Below are 14,981 nucleotides of genomic sequence, written 5' to 3' on the forward strand. Positions count from 1 at the left end.
GGCGGGAGGGGGGAAGCTGTGGCGGCGCCCCGAGGGCGGTGAGGCCGGGGCAGCGGGCCGCCGCCGCCTGCGTGCCGGTGCTCCTCACCCAAGCGCAAACGCTGAAGGTGAACAGGCCCGGGGAAGCCCGGGGCGGGCTGATCGCCCTAGTGCAGCGCCGGCTTTGATCAGGGCGCGCCGTGATCCCTGCCAGAGGCAGGGGTGTACGCGGGCCTTTTCAAATGCCTTTTAGCCCCAAGCAAGCGCCTCAGTCTTTAATAACCAATGTTAGAACTGTTGTGTAAATGTTACAGATGGATGATATAATAGTTAACGCCATTAATACCTGTTAGTGGGGTTAACTGTTGTTAACATAACTCCATTAATCCCTATTAACGGAGTTTATTATTATTGCTGAGAAAGACATGGCTGACAAGGCTGCTGTTTGACAGGTGACCGGCAGGCACCAAACCTTTCGGATTTTTTGTTAAGATGCCTCAGTATTAAGCAGGCCAATTAGCTGACAAAGCACTGTGTGTATGGCGTGGTCTACGCAGTACAGTGAAGCTGGACAATTAAAAAAATCACGTTAACGTTTCACTTCCCAGCAGTTGCAAGTTTTAGCTAGCTTGGAAATGAGCAGCTTTACTCCGTTACTCATTCTTTTCTACTTTTTTTTTTTTTTTTGCTTTTCCATCTGCAGATGTTCTCATGGTGTGGAAAGCTGCAGAGTCACTGCGTTGTGCCAAAATCTTAAGCCAGTCTGCACCAGTGGCTGTGGTAAGAAGTTGCTGTAGGCTCTCCGTTTAGGCAGATCTGCTTTGCAGAACTGTGCTCCTCTATCCCAGCATCTTGATAGGGTCCATTTTCTCCAGCTTTTAGGCGTGTATTTTATTGGTATCAGTCAATGCTAATGCTACTTCTGTTTAGATCTAAAGGTGGGCAAATATTAAGGGTGTGGTGTCACTGCATGTCATGGAATTACTTTAAACAAACAAGAGAAATGGGACCTGCCTAGGCCAACTGTACTTTGAACTGCCTGTAAATATAAGGAGCAAAATTCACTTTCCGTTTCTGGATATCTGCAAGTGCTTCCTCATTTTAACAAAAATAGATTTTGATTCAGGTATCTTTCTTTCTTTCTTTTTTCCCTGTCTCATGTTCTATGGCTCTAAGTTATTTTCCATTTTTGTGATGGCAGAAATTTACTTTTTTCCATGTTGTGATGTACAAGACATCACATAACCGTAACTATGCCACAGAAGGAAGAGTGAAATCAGTTTATTCCTCTGAATCTCACTAGCGAACTGCTGGCAGGAACAAAAGTACAAGCTGGATTTCCCACCCTTAGTAGCTGAGGATCTGTACTATAGGGGTCCAGAAAGCATGCCTTACATGTCAGATAATTTCCCACTACCAGGGGAAAAACATTTTTCTTCTTTCATTAGTGCATAGGAACATACTATTTTTTAATCACTTTGTAGCCAGCACTGCCAAATTTATGTTCTTCTGGAGCAAAAAACATGCCAATCAGCTTTTGAAGAAATGGTAGAATCAAGAGCATGCACAATTTTTTACTCATTAATTACAATACAAAGAAAACAGCCTTAGTTCTTTTTTGCCTAATCCATACAGGATGAATTTACTTTCTCGTCAGTGGTAACCTGCTGTAGGCTTCACATCTCCAAAACAGTAAATTATTAGTAAGCAAGTAGAAAAGTGTTACATATAATCTGTGTAAAGGCTGTAATCCAGGGACAGATTCTGGCTCTCACCCCTCCTTTTTATATAAAATTATAGCCTGGCTTCATGAACTCGAGATCATTGAGCTGGTCAGGCTCATGCAGTAAGGCACTCATTCAAGCCTGGAGTAGTAGAAAATCTGGCCATCTGCCAGTCCATCTGAATTTGTTAAACAAGGGTGATATCTTCATAGAAGCTGTGTGGATGTGGCTTTTGTACGTAGGAAACCGAACTAGACCACAACCATAGCACAAAGTTTAGCAGCCTATTCCTGACAGTGACCAACATCAGAAGCTTCAGAAAAAAAGGTAAAAAAGAAAGAATCGCTATAAAATTGCATCTGTGTGTATTGTGAAATCCATTGTTGGGTCCCCTTCAACAGCAATTTACTGCCTCCCGTTAACAGTTACTCTGATTAACTAGGAAAAACAGTACTTATGCTTATGTGAACTTTAGCCTTTCATCACTCAGATCAAGAGGTCTGTGCAATTACAGTGACCTGCCAGCTTCTGCAGTGGCTGGAACTAGTCACTAGAGGGAGAGGTATAGGTGTATATGGATTTAAGGTACTTTTATGAATAGCTGGAAATGATAATATTTGTCTTGGGTGTAAGAAATGCCTCAGCTGTTTAAAACTGCTATAATAATAAGATGAAAAAAAAAGCATAGACAAGGAGTTTGCTAATTCCACCAAAATGTTTAATACCATAATAGATTTTCACTGAAGTACAGAGCTAATGTGAATATTTGTACAAAATATATGGTTAAAAATAGTATTGATTTATAATATATACAGATATGTCACATCTGTGTCAGAAATGCAGACACTTGAATGAGAACATGATTAATGTTTTCAAATCTACAACAACATACATGAAATATTTCTGCAGCTACCCACAGCAGGACAACTTGCCAAATCAACATTTAAGGATCCATCAGTCATTACAGATGACATATTCCTTTCAAGTTTCTGAACAAGAACTCTGCTCTAAAATGGATTCAAAACATTTACTTTCATTAACTGAATAGTGACAAGAACACATCATTGTGGCACAAATGTAGACACAAATTTCTTGTACTAGATTAATGATCAATTACAATGGTTTATTAAAACAAAGCTGATTTTCTGGTGTATAATAATAGAGAAGTTTAATCCTTCTTGCTGGATACTCTTACTGAGGGGGGTGAGGAAGCCCCTGACTCAGGGACAGCAAATGGGCCTTTCATTATATAGCTATCAATTACTTAGGTTTAAATCCTGAAGTCGGTCTTAAGGTCCTTCATTTCTCTAGCAAGAATCCCGCTGATAAATGTCCCAGATTGTAGGACTTGCAGCCACTGCTTTGGGACAATTAAAGAAACCATGGATGACGCTTACTATAGCCCCAGAAGCTCTGTGTAGCAGCTGAACAAGTTGATAAAGCAATTAAGAAAAAGGGAGAGATGAGTTAAGGCTTTTTTTAAATGCTTTTCAAGCATCTGCAGTAAAGGCATTAGGAGTTCTCGCCTTTCCATCGAGAGTGCTGCTGTTCTGCCTGTGGCAGTGCAAGCCAAAGCCAATGCATTGGCTAATCTGCAGATGCTTCAAATAGGCATGTGGGAAACAGCTTTCACACCACTTCCTCCCTTGCACTTCTACCCTGCATGCAGCAGTCTAAATGTATTTAAAAGCAAGAGCACAGTTCACGTTAGAAAAACCATCTCTCTCCTTTTAAGAGGAGTCCAGAATATTTGAAAGCTGCTGTACTTTCCCCAGAAGACATGCTAAAACAAGGAAAGAAGGTTTTTATGTTTTTGATAGCATGACTAGTTATTCAAGAGCATTTCATGAGGATGAATTTAAGCCAGGGCCTGTCCAGAACTTTAATCCATACCCAGTTTTGCTTTTTGGTGAAACAGAACTAAATATGATTTCCTGGGTAGAAGGGAAACAATGAAATGCAAAGGTCTTAAATTCACACTAATGTGTGAAAAAAAAGTTGCAAGTGGATAAATGTTTTGAGGGAAAATGTTTACATTTTGAAGAAGGAACAGAAATGAATTCAGTAAAGACTCTTTAGAGGAGGCAATCTGAAAGCGCCACCACTTTAACCAAGGTTATCCATCCTTAATAACCTACTTAAATCCCCTCATCCTGAAAAGCTTGTTCTAGGTCCCCAGATCCCTGATAGCCGTGGCCTTCACCTCAAGCAAGTTATTCCAGTAAGTCTATCAGTAATACTACCAAACTGACTACAGATTTTGTCATCGGGCAGTAAAATAGCAAGGCCCAACCCTTGCGAGTTGTTGAATCCCTTTTTAAAAGTTGGCCCTATCAGCTGGAAGTGATGTGATGTTAACTGCACTCCCAATTACAGAACTGGGGCCTGCCTTGGACTTTCCAACACGTCCTTCCTACCCCGCTTCCCTCTTGCTTTGAGTGTTTTGCTTCAGGACAAAAACGGAGGCTGTGAAAGGAACAGCAATAGCATGCTGTCAGTAATGAAGTACACACAACGTCAGCCAGGACTGTCAGTAATCAAGGCATAAGCCATGAGTGTCAGGCCCCTGCTGCAGAGGAAAGAAATAGTGTTAACTCCCGGTATTTGATACCATGCAGGGTTAGGTTGCACATTAGCACTTGCATGCACAAAGTCCCAGTATAAATAAATATTGCCTATCTGTGTGTAAAAATTAAGTGCTTACTGGAGCTAGATGCATACAGACATTCATGTCCTCCACCAAAGACCAGTCAGAAATCCTTTTGGCCATGCAGCACCTTACTGTTCACATATGAAGCCTTGAAGCTTATTTCCAGGTGTTGTATCCAATGCCCAGCAAGATGAAAACCCACAAACAGCAGGTAATACAACGTTTCAATCAGATCAGATAAAGAACCTTACTGTAGTTGGGGAAAGCTCATTTGGAAAAGAGCTTTCCCCCACAGTAAACAGACTAACCGTAAAGAATAATCAGGCCTTCTACAGCACATCTGGCCCCTGGATTCCAAAGTACTCTGTGAAAAGATGAATATTAATACTTTTTCTAATCAAAACCTGCAGGTTAAGGCTTGTCTTTTTAAAAGCAATCAGTGAGCAGAGAGCTTACATTTTTGAATGAAACTTTTTAAGGGGATCTAATTTTCAGAATCATGAATAATCATCCTTTGAGAAACAGGTCTTTTAAGCTGGGCACCCAGAAAAAAGCACTTTTCAAAATGCAGATCTGAGTGACTAGCATAAGATCAAATGTAAGAATTTCTTGATGCAGTTAATTAGCAGACCCTTATCTTCTGGTTTCCAGTCCTTTGGAATATACAGTACTAATTGACATAAGACTACAAATAATGGCTTTCCTATTTTTAAATAATTAATGCTAATAGAACTTTTTCCTCAGTTTGGGCATTAGTTGGATGTCATGTTACTGATTTAAACGCACACGCTTATTATTACAAAAGTACAGGGAGAACCACTTCAGCTGGCAGGGATTTATTTTTGCTCACCTGGATGGTGCAGTTTTGGGGTTTTTTTGCATACACCTAGACAAACCCACAGTGAACCAGTGCAAGTTCACATGACTCAGTGGTACTGCAGCAGCTTAAAATGGAATTTGGCCTATCTCGTGAACCAGAGGGATTCCTTTCCCCCCCGCCAGTTTCTTAATTTCTCTTGAAACAGTTTGGCCTGTCATGCATTTAAGCAGTTTCGGTTCTGTTAGTTGAGAGCAGTGGTGTGTATCACACTAGTCAGTTTATTAACACAGTTCCACTTTCTTAAATGTTGCTTTTCAAAATGCCAATGCAAGCAGAACACAAAAATTATTGTTTGCCATATTTATTCTTAAAACTAAGCTCTGAATTATACAAGTGCAAAAGTGACTAACTAGCTTAATACTCCTATAAAATATGACTAAATAGAGTATCTCAAAAGTATGTACAATATGATGGAAATGCTAACATAATCTGTCACAGTGCTCAGACATACCACTGTAATCAAGTTTTGCAAAAGACAGTTCGATCAGTTATCATTCCATACAGAGAACAGTTTCTCTTCTTCCAGAAAGCTTTTTCACTGTCACTGATGGAAAAAAAAAGAAAAAGAAAAAAAAAACAGAAAAAATATCCACCCAATTTAGGAGCAAATAAGTGTTGAACAAATGGACTGTAGTTTAGCCATGGGACATATTTTTATAAAATAAAGCACTTTACAATAACTATGTCTGTATTCTTGGGAAGGTTTGGGGGAGGGATGCTCTTGCTATGTTTTCTGGCTGAAAACAAGTTGTATGTGAGTGCGTACGTGTGCATGGGGCAGGCCTTGTATTAGCTTGTCTTAATTACAAAACAAAAAAGATCAAGGCCACAGAAATTCTTCATTCTCCTGTTCCAAAAGAACAAATTCCAAAATGCTCCCTGCTCTGAGCATTGCAGTGTTTTCATGCTTTTAACGGTACTAGGGGAGTCTCTGGAATTTAGATTTTGTATCTGCAGAGATCAGGAAGGACAAGCAGGGCCACAGAAACAGCAACCTGCTTTCCTCCTCCAGTTCCCAGGCAGCAGCAGGAGCAGCGCACACCCAGCAGAGGGCCCCAGGGCATCGCTGCCAGCCACCCGCACGGTCTCACCCTCGGGAAGAAAATTGGAAGGACGTCACCTACATCACTGCGCATCACAAGCTCTCAGGTAACGAACAGATTTAGTTCTTATAGTATTACTACAAGAGAGAATCTACTTCAGCGCTGTGGATACACCCCCGTGAAAAGGGCAGGTGCTACGGACTGAGCTCAGAGATGCTACACAAAGGGAAGTTCCCAATGAAGCCAGTGGCAGCTTTGTTTTGAACAAAACGACAGGATGTGAATTACTGAATTTATATAGGAATTTACTTTTCCAGATGGTCAGCATTTTTTGAAAGAAGCCTTTTATTTTTTTCCAGGCCAGGCAAGAGCCAGCTGCTAGCAAAATACAAGGTTAAGACAATGACAAATGCTGTTACTTTTATGATAGGGAAGTTACTCCATAATACCTGAAATATTTTTCTTTGATGACTGTATTTTACCATACAAAGGCAATTTTTAAACTTTGACCATAGTTACAATAGGCTTCTCTGAGTTCTCAATCTTCTAACTGCATTTCTATGTTTTGCACAGTGAAGCTATGTTCTACCTCCTCCAAGACAGTACTGTACAGTTTTATAAAGAATCATCGTTGAGTTGGGCCTGTTCTTAAACCTATGTCCATAAGCGTGCTTTGAGAAAAGAGCTTTCAAGATCCAATGCTTTATTTGCAGTATGGTTTTAAATCATTGGGAGCCAAAGTCCATAATTCAATTCAGAACCAAATCTCTCCAAAGTTTGAGTGCATGGACACAGGGACGAGATTTGGCCCTCTGACATTTTTAGATATAAAAATCCAAAGCATCAGCTTTGATCAGTGAAGATCTCCAATCATTTACTTCACTTGAGATGTGGCAAGAATTGCTCTAAAACCTATGGGCCTTAACATTCAGCACATTTTATAAAAAGACATCACCCCTAAAATATTATAGGTGGTCTATGACGGCATTTTCAACAGGAACATCACATTTTAGTCCTAGGGTAGTGAGTGACAAATAATTTATTTAAATCAATTCTAAACACATCACTGAAAACTAATTGAAGTGAAACCTCTAAGAAGTTACATTTAAAACAATTTTACTCAAGATATCATGAAGATACTAAAGCCCTATTTTCTTGTTCACTCTCTGCTGTATTTCACATGCTTCTGTTAGTGTAATGTACACAATGTCCACAATGCATTAAGAGTTATCACATTATAGTTATATGCTAAGTAAGGCTCTAAATTTCAACAGGAACATTAAGGGACTGTGGTGGTGAGAGAATGAGCTATATGAGAGTCCTTACTTCTCAGAATGTTCTCACCATGGATAACGAGAATGGTATCACCTGACTTTACTGACAAAACAACATACTTTTCTTCCTGGAAGTACTGCAGAGCCAACACAGCAAAAAGGGTGACACCAATTCTGCTGAAGCTTTGTAGCCTTATTAATTAAGAGTGAAATGGAACCTTCCCTCAGAAACCCGATCCATAGGTTTTATGTCAAAATCTTGATTACAGAACCTAAGCTGACTTTTCAGACCCTAGGATGAGCTTCCAAGATTTTTTTTTTTAAACTTATTTTAACTTGTAATGGAATTTAAACCATGGAATCTCACTGTGCCCTTTTGTAGTCATTTTGGGGAGTAATGCTGCAGTTAATTAGCCTGTGCCTAAAAATCCCACTGTATCTTACACATATGCTCAGTTTTCTGCAGTATTAAATTTCAGTGGAACTACTCATGTGCATAAAGTTAAGCGCATGCTTAAGTATATGCAAAATCGGAGCTCAAATGTCTAGAAAATATTTCTCAAAATGACAAGTACGCATGAAAAAAAAATCATCATGGAAGATCTACCAGACAGGGAATCCAGTATCTGTCTGCTGTCAGCCATGATGAAAACACAGAACACTTTTTGTAACCCAGTATACATAGCAAGAGAAACATGCAGGACATAGTGAAAAAGGGGATTCAATTTCATGCAGTCTAATTTCAAGTGTGTAATTATGGTCCTGTTTTCTTTGGCCTAAAAAAAAAAAAAAGAAAGAAAAAAAGAAAAAAAAAAACAACAAAGAATACCAACTAATTTCTCCTCACCTCCACAAACCCAAATTGCATACAGCTCCAGGAGGGCTTTAAAGCACAGGAAGTAGGGAGGAAAAAGGACTAATTATTAGGGATGTGCAACTAATTACAAACAGTTGGTTTCAGGGCTGTTCAACACACCACTAGGGAAGCCTTTATCATCAGCAGAACTTGCAGCTACAACAAAGCAATGAATCCCACCTTAAATCAGCAGTCAGGTGGCTTCTCTTTTTCCCTCAAATTCAAAGAGAAGTACCACTCATACCTTTATGGAAGATAAAATGTCAATCCCTATTGATAGTCTGGCTCCCTCCTCCTTAGAGGGGACTGAAAGACACGGGACCCTTCAGCAAGCTGCTCCCTCTCCCCTCAGCCCAGAGGGCTCTATTTCACATCCCCACCACTCTTAAGGACCAGTTGTCTCTGCAGCTGTTGGTGGAAGAGGGTGTTTTTCTCCTGTTTCTGAAAAATGCTGCAAAGATGGTGTCCCGTAAGAAAATTTCAGAAGGATGAAAAGGCCACCAAGCTGACAGCAGATTAAAAAAACCAAAACACCCTCCTTGCCCCCCAAAAAAGGAAAAAAGGAAAAGACTGAGCTCTGCTGGGGAACTGAAGAGGGCAGAGAAGCAGCCTCTTTGATGAAGGGCAGTGGTGAGTATTCTGGGAGTTTGAATATCAAGCCCGGTATCAGCCTATTTGCCCATCTCCACTGATCTCTCTGGTGGTGGTGTTACAGCATGCAAATTACAGCTGTGAAAAGTCCTCAGACTGACACCCTTCCCGCTTCAGCCTGTTTTTGTCCTTTCCAGAAAAGCTATTAGTGTAGTTGGTGTGTGATATGGTTACATATACAAAGATCTTTTTCCTAGCCCTTTTGTTACACAGGCTTGATTACTGTGAGGGATTTCAATGAGCTTAATGTCCTGGTACTCACAAGGCAATGGCTGCCTTTCAATAAAACAAAGCAAACAAAAAACAAGAGCTGTGTCGGAGGAGAGAAGTGCTGTTTCTGTCGGCGGCGAGGCTCAGTTAGATACAGGAGGTGGCAGACCAGGGCGCCGAGTTTGAATGATTTTTGGCTTTGGAGAATTCTTTGGGTCCTCGTCTTCTTCCATGTCACTGTCACAGACGTGCACTACCACACTGGGGGTGGACTCTGTTCCTGCGTGCAGCTCGTATTTCTCTCCTGGAAGCAGAGAGAAAGTTAGCTCAAAGGATGACAGTCTGAGTAGCAGCACAGAGGTTGGCACGCTTGTATTGCGGCACAGTCCCACACCTGGGCAGGGGATGCACATATGTTGCCCCTAAATACGGACGAGGGCAAGCGCGGCTGCACTACGTCAGTGATCGTTGCTCTCAATGGCATAATTAAGGCTAGAACGGACAGGGCTCCAGAACGGGGCCCAATGGAAACCAGCCCAAAGTGAAATACACTGGTGTCTATACCGGTGTTTTGCATTTCTGACGTGATGAATCTGGTCTTTCAGAGGAGACAGATGTCCATTAGCAGTGCTAAAAAACGCAGTAGAAACCGTTCCAGATAACATGCTGCCCCCTTTTGGACCACTTTTGTCATCTCCAAGAGCCACAAACTGCGTTTAAGTTCAAATAGGCTTACAATGACCGTACATACACCCGATATATCTTGGGTTTTGTTCATAAAACTGCTCTAAAACCAGTGCATATTGCCTGTAAAATATTCTGACACAAGAAAGGTGAGGTGCCACTATAACTAGCTGAGCTCAAATCCTCCACGTTTGTTGTATAGCAGCTCCTAAAAACTTGCATCACAGGCAGAAACCAACAGTGTTAGGTGTTGTACAAAGAAAGTGAACTGGCAGTCTCTGCCTCAAAGCGCTTAACGTTTGTTCATGGTACTAATCTGGATTTTTATTTATTCACAACTTTGTGGYAGAGTAATTCATGTTAGGAGGGGGTTGCAGATTTGGATGTGCGTTAGCCCACACAGTTCTGGGACCGTTACCCCATACTATTTGTGCTGGTAAGTTCTTGGTCCAAGTATGACTGCGTGGCCTGGGATTAGAGGACATGCTGCATTTTTGCCTAAAAAATAGGAGGCAACTAGTGAACAATAGCTACTAGTCAGACATCTTGCTGTGAGAAATATTTTACTGCTGTGATACCATTAATGTTGACATTTAACTGCTCTATTTTTGGCAACCCTTCCTCTGAATCCAAATTGAGCAAAGCATTACAGGTCTTGTTGATAGGCTAAAATATAAAAAGGAGGAATAGCTTGGTTGTGCTGCACTGAGAAATTATATGGTTTTTCTTTGCCTATTTTCCCTGCGGGCTTCAGCTAATTTCTCAGCTATGGGCTGACGTCAATGCTGCCAACCAGCACTGAAGGCTACATTGGTCACTGTCAGCTACAAGCAGCTCTGCAGTGCTGCGCTCACACAAAGCTGGGCCCTTTCCCCGTGCACCAACACCACAAAGTAAATCAGATTCACTGCCCTCTTAAAAGGTAATAATCCCAGTTCAAATGCCACATTCTTTTACTGTTCAAATCCTTCCCGGAAGGATTCTTTCCGCTGAAAAAGAACCGCAGAAATAAGTACAGACACTAGGAAAAAAAATATTCAGATGCCTCTGGCGCAAGTAACTGCAACAGCAATTAATGTCACTTTGCAAATCAAAATGTGATGCACTCATAAATTGGGTTTTTAAGGCATACAGTTATTTCTGAGCATAAACGAGCTGCAGACTCAATTCTGTACTCACAGTTATTCATGCCTGCAGACCTGTGGCTCAAAATGCAGAAAATCTTGTTATGGCTGAGCTAGGAACAGGACAACAGTAACTAAGGGACTTTTATACAATGGTACCTTGTTCCTAAAGGTAAGCGTTGTTTTATCTTGAGAAAAATACTGAGGTAATAAATACAATATAAAAATTCAATAGACACAGTGAGATTACCTCTCCCCTCCTGCTTCTTTTTTTTTCCTCCCCCCACCCCCAAGACTTAAAGGCTAAAAAAATTTGAGCTAAATCCACAGCAGTTCATTACTGCAGTAATGATTAAATCACTGCAGTCAAGCTAGGCTTACAAAATACAGGCTATCCCAAGCTAACAGTGGCAAGTCAGGTTAGCAGGATTAGGGCTTACAAGTTTCTGTAGTTAATATCATTCAAAACATTTGTCTCGCTATTTCATTACCTCCTTTGCTCTCCAGCCCATTCTATGCAGCTCTCTGTCAATTTACACTTGCTGATTATTTACACTATTTTTTGGCACTAGAAGAGCATTATTTTTCCAAAGCACAGTGAATGTAAGATTTAGGAGAAGAAATGGAAGAGTTCTGTCATATAGCCGAAAAGCTCAGCAAAAGTCATCAGCGTTATCCTTATCTCAAGTGGTAGCATTTTTATTACTTAAGCAAAATGAGTTCCTGCTCAGAACAGGAAAGAGAATCTCGGTTTTGGTGTCAGACCAGTTCTTTGGGGTGCTGAGCCCTAACTTGCCCTAAGCATCTGATTCAGACACCCTATGTAATGTGTGCAGGAGAGGAGACAAAGTTTTCCTTGAGGTCCTCTCTTACATATGTTGCCTGGAATCCTCTCCATCCTTTAAACTCACAAAACCACCATCTAAACGGTGAACACTTCCCTGGCCATATCGTACACCATCTGGCTCTGTAATCACCTCCTGCGATTGCTCGCCCATCTCTGACGCTGTTGATCACAGACCCTTGGCATTCTCATGCCCTGCGTTGCCCCACTACTCCTGCTTCTCCCATCTGTCTGGAGAAATTCTTATGGGCCAAGCCAAAAGACTCCTAGGGAGGAGTCCCTTTCTCCTTCAGCAGTCTTTGGGCTATCTCCTTCTCAAACCCTTCCTTCTAGGTAGTATAAGTTGCCTAGATATTTGTATAAGCTGAACTAACAAGAGAAACATGCATCAATTTATTCAGAAAAAATATCACAAAATTTATCAAATACACTAATATCTAAATTCTACCTTGAGGGCATAATGCAGGGAAAGTTAATCTATGTGGTACATCCATTATACTGAGCTGCCCGAAAATGTTCCTAACAAACCCTTGAAAATAGTAGTGATGTTTCTCTATTTATTCCCTTGATATAAGAAAAAAAAAAATAGGAATTTAAAGTTTCACCCTTCAACAGTGGGCCTGGCCACTTGTATGTAATTTGGCGTTACCTTCTGCAACCACAAACCATAAAACAAACCTTCAGCCTCAGGTGATGCAAGCGAGATGACCCCAGGAACAGCAAAAGAACAACAAGAGCAACTTTCAGAATTAAAAATAACGGCATGTGGATTTCTATCCTTTTGTGAATCAGCACAGTGACCTTTCATTGATGGTGCCTCTCTTGTCTGATGAGGCTCTTTTGTCCAGCAGAGTACATTCATATACTTAATTAATAATGAAGAAAAGGTAGCGATATTGTGCAGTTACCTCATCCCCAATTGTGAATCCTGATTAAAGGTTAATGGGTTCAGAGCTGTCCGCTCCATGTTAAACATGTCATTAGCATCTTAATAATACCTTCCATTTATAGTCCCTTCATCCAAGTGTTTTACAAATAATCTGGGGCTAATTACACTGCTCCTTTGTATGAGTACACGTATATGCCAGAAGAGATAAACAACCCATGCCACGTGGCACCTCTACTGCATGGATCTGCCGTATCCAAGAAGGTGGAATTGCTCTCTGGGAGTCCATTACTAATGTGATGGGAGAAGGGCACCCTCCTCTCCTGGCCAGCCGAGCCAGGTAGCGGGAAAGCTTTCCTCACCCTTGCTGCAGATCTCATGTACCCTGCCCCTGGCATGGGGAGGGAACAGCAGCAGAAGCCGCAGAGCACAAGGGAAGGGAAGGCCAGAGATAGCAAATTTTATCTATCGCATCTGCCTGCCCTTCTACCCCTTCCTGCCCATCTCTGGAAGTCATATGAAGTATTAAATATTTCCATTGTATCAGTGAGGACAAACATGAGTTTGAAAGCACCTGGGCACAGAGAATCTGAAGTTTGAGACATGGTTTGAAATCCTTGTGTGTGGCAGCTGCTGCCTAGCTGGGCAGGACTTCTTCTGCTTCCCCATTCTCACTCCTGTGTAAAGGTGAGCCAAACTCAGAGGGCAGAGCAGAGGCAGGAGCCACTCATCCTGCTCATGAAGCCCAGCCAGAGCAAGACAGCAACAGCTACGTCTGAATTGCTCGGAGACAAAACTGAGACCCTTGACTAATCCCTCCCCCGTTCACTAGTAATTCTCAGACCTAGAAGCCAAGTGCACAGACCAGCACAGTCTCTCCTTTGTGTCTCAGGTGGTACCTCTGTGGACCTAAGAGCCATCACGTGCAGCACTTCAGAATGGTGTTTTCATACTGCGAAAAAGAGTGTGTTTTACATGATCTGAAGTGTAGTTTGAGGCCATTTAGGAGGTGCAAAGCCTGGTGGAAGGTCATTGAGGGACTGGGAAACATGGAGGAAACCAAAACCAGTACAGTCTTGTCTATATGGGCTATTGGAGTTGATTCCTGGCCTGCACTATTTTTCAAGTAGTGACTGCACCTTGTGTAGGCAACTGCTAGCTGACACAGGACAAAACTGCCCCTGGGAGCATACGGAGCAGCTGAGTGCTTAGGACCCTGCCCTATTCTTGCTTCATCGTACAGCGCAGACCTCACCAGTGGGGCCACGCTTCGTGAATCAAAGCCATCTAAGAAAGGCAATTTGTCTGGGGGTCTGCTGGGGGCAGGAGGGGTTGAAGACGGCAAGGGGAGGCAGGGTGGCACCTGGCGTACAGGGATCCTAGAAAACGGTACTCTGGAGAGTGCAGGCTTAGGAAGTGATGGAGTACAAGGGAGCACCTGCTTACAGCTGACATGCCAGCTTCGGGGAGGAGGGCACACAACTGAAGGAGGCTAGAGACCCCTCTGCTGTAGCTTGAGATATGAAGATTGAGCTGTAGGAAGGAACTGACAGTAAAAGTTGTTAAGGAATTGGGGTAACAGGCGTGAAAGATCCCCAGAAGCAGGAACAGGAGGCAGGAAGAAATGTGTGTGTTGGGAAGGAGGAGGGGAGGAAGGGTGGAGGGAAGGGCTACTTTCCATTAGAGTGAGGACCTACTCTAGCGCTGGGAAGACGGTTTGCAGAATGCTGCGCTACTAAATGGCAGAGCAAGAATAGCTGCCTTTTCTTAGAGAGGAGCAACTGTGCTGTGTACGTAGCCTGGGCCTGGAGATGGTCTTCCCCTTTTGCAGACATCTCTTACATAAAATTATTTCCTGCATTTCTCAGGGGGATGAAATTATGACCTTATAAAAATGTCACGGAAAACAATGAGGGCCTAGACTAAACAGCAGCTTTGTAGGTAGTGTTTGTGTAGGAGAGAGCCAGGTTAAAGTCAGGCCAGGAAGAGACACAACCTGGGCCTGACAGGCAAACAGCCAAACTCCTGCATAGTTCATTGCAATGTCTTTATATCTTCATCGATATTGTAAACTACTGAAAGTTCTCTTGCCAGTGGAAGCGTTTCTCATCATTAAAGAGATTAATGATAACACCTCTTTATTTGCAGTGTACCGAAAAAATTGTAGGCTAGTAGA

At 42.0% G+C, this 14,981-nt stretch overlaps 1 protein-coding gene and 1 long non-coding RNA gene across 4 annotated transcripts in view; one reads left to right on the forward strand and one right to left on the reverse strand.

Moving 5' to 3' along the window:
- Positions 1–8,369, forward strand: part of LOC112962863 — an 8,706-nt gene extending 337 nt beyond the window's left edge. The window contains exons 1-3 of one of the 2 annotated variants that reach the window (XR_003252430.1): positions 36–107; positions 683–759; positions 6,246–8,369. This is a non-coding gene — a long non-coding RNA (uncharacterized LOC112962863). Of the gene's footprint in view, positions 1–35; positions 108–682; positions 760–6,245 lie in introns of those variants that run through there. The other variant, XR_003252431.1, reaches the window with a different exon arrangement.
- RCAN2 (regulator of calcineurin 2) overlaps positions 6,565–14,981 on the reverse strand; it is an 88,094-nt gene continuing 79,677 nt past the window's right edge. For both annotated transcript variants that reach the window (XM_026059396.1, XM_026059394.1), the window contains exon 5: positions 6,565–9,571. In XM_026059396.1, coding sequence (XP_025915181.1) covers positions 9,411–9,571 — 161 coding nt within the window. In that variant the 3' untranslated portion in view covers positions 6,565–9,410. The remainder of the gene's footprint in view (positions 9,572–14,981) is intronic.

This window comes from Apteryx rowi, unplaced genomic scaffold (genome assembly GCF_003343035.1).
Source record: "Apteryx rowi isolate R43461 unplaced genomic scaffold, aptRow1 scaffold_157, whole genome shotgun sequence".
Classification (NCBI taxonomy): Eukaryota; Metazoa; Chordata; class Aves; order Apterygiformes; family Apterygidae; genus Apteryx; species Apteryx rowi.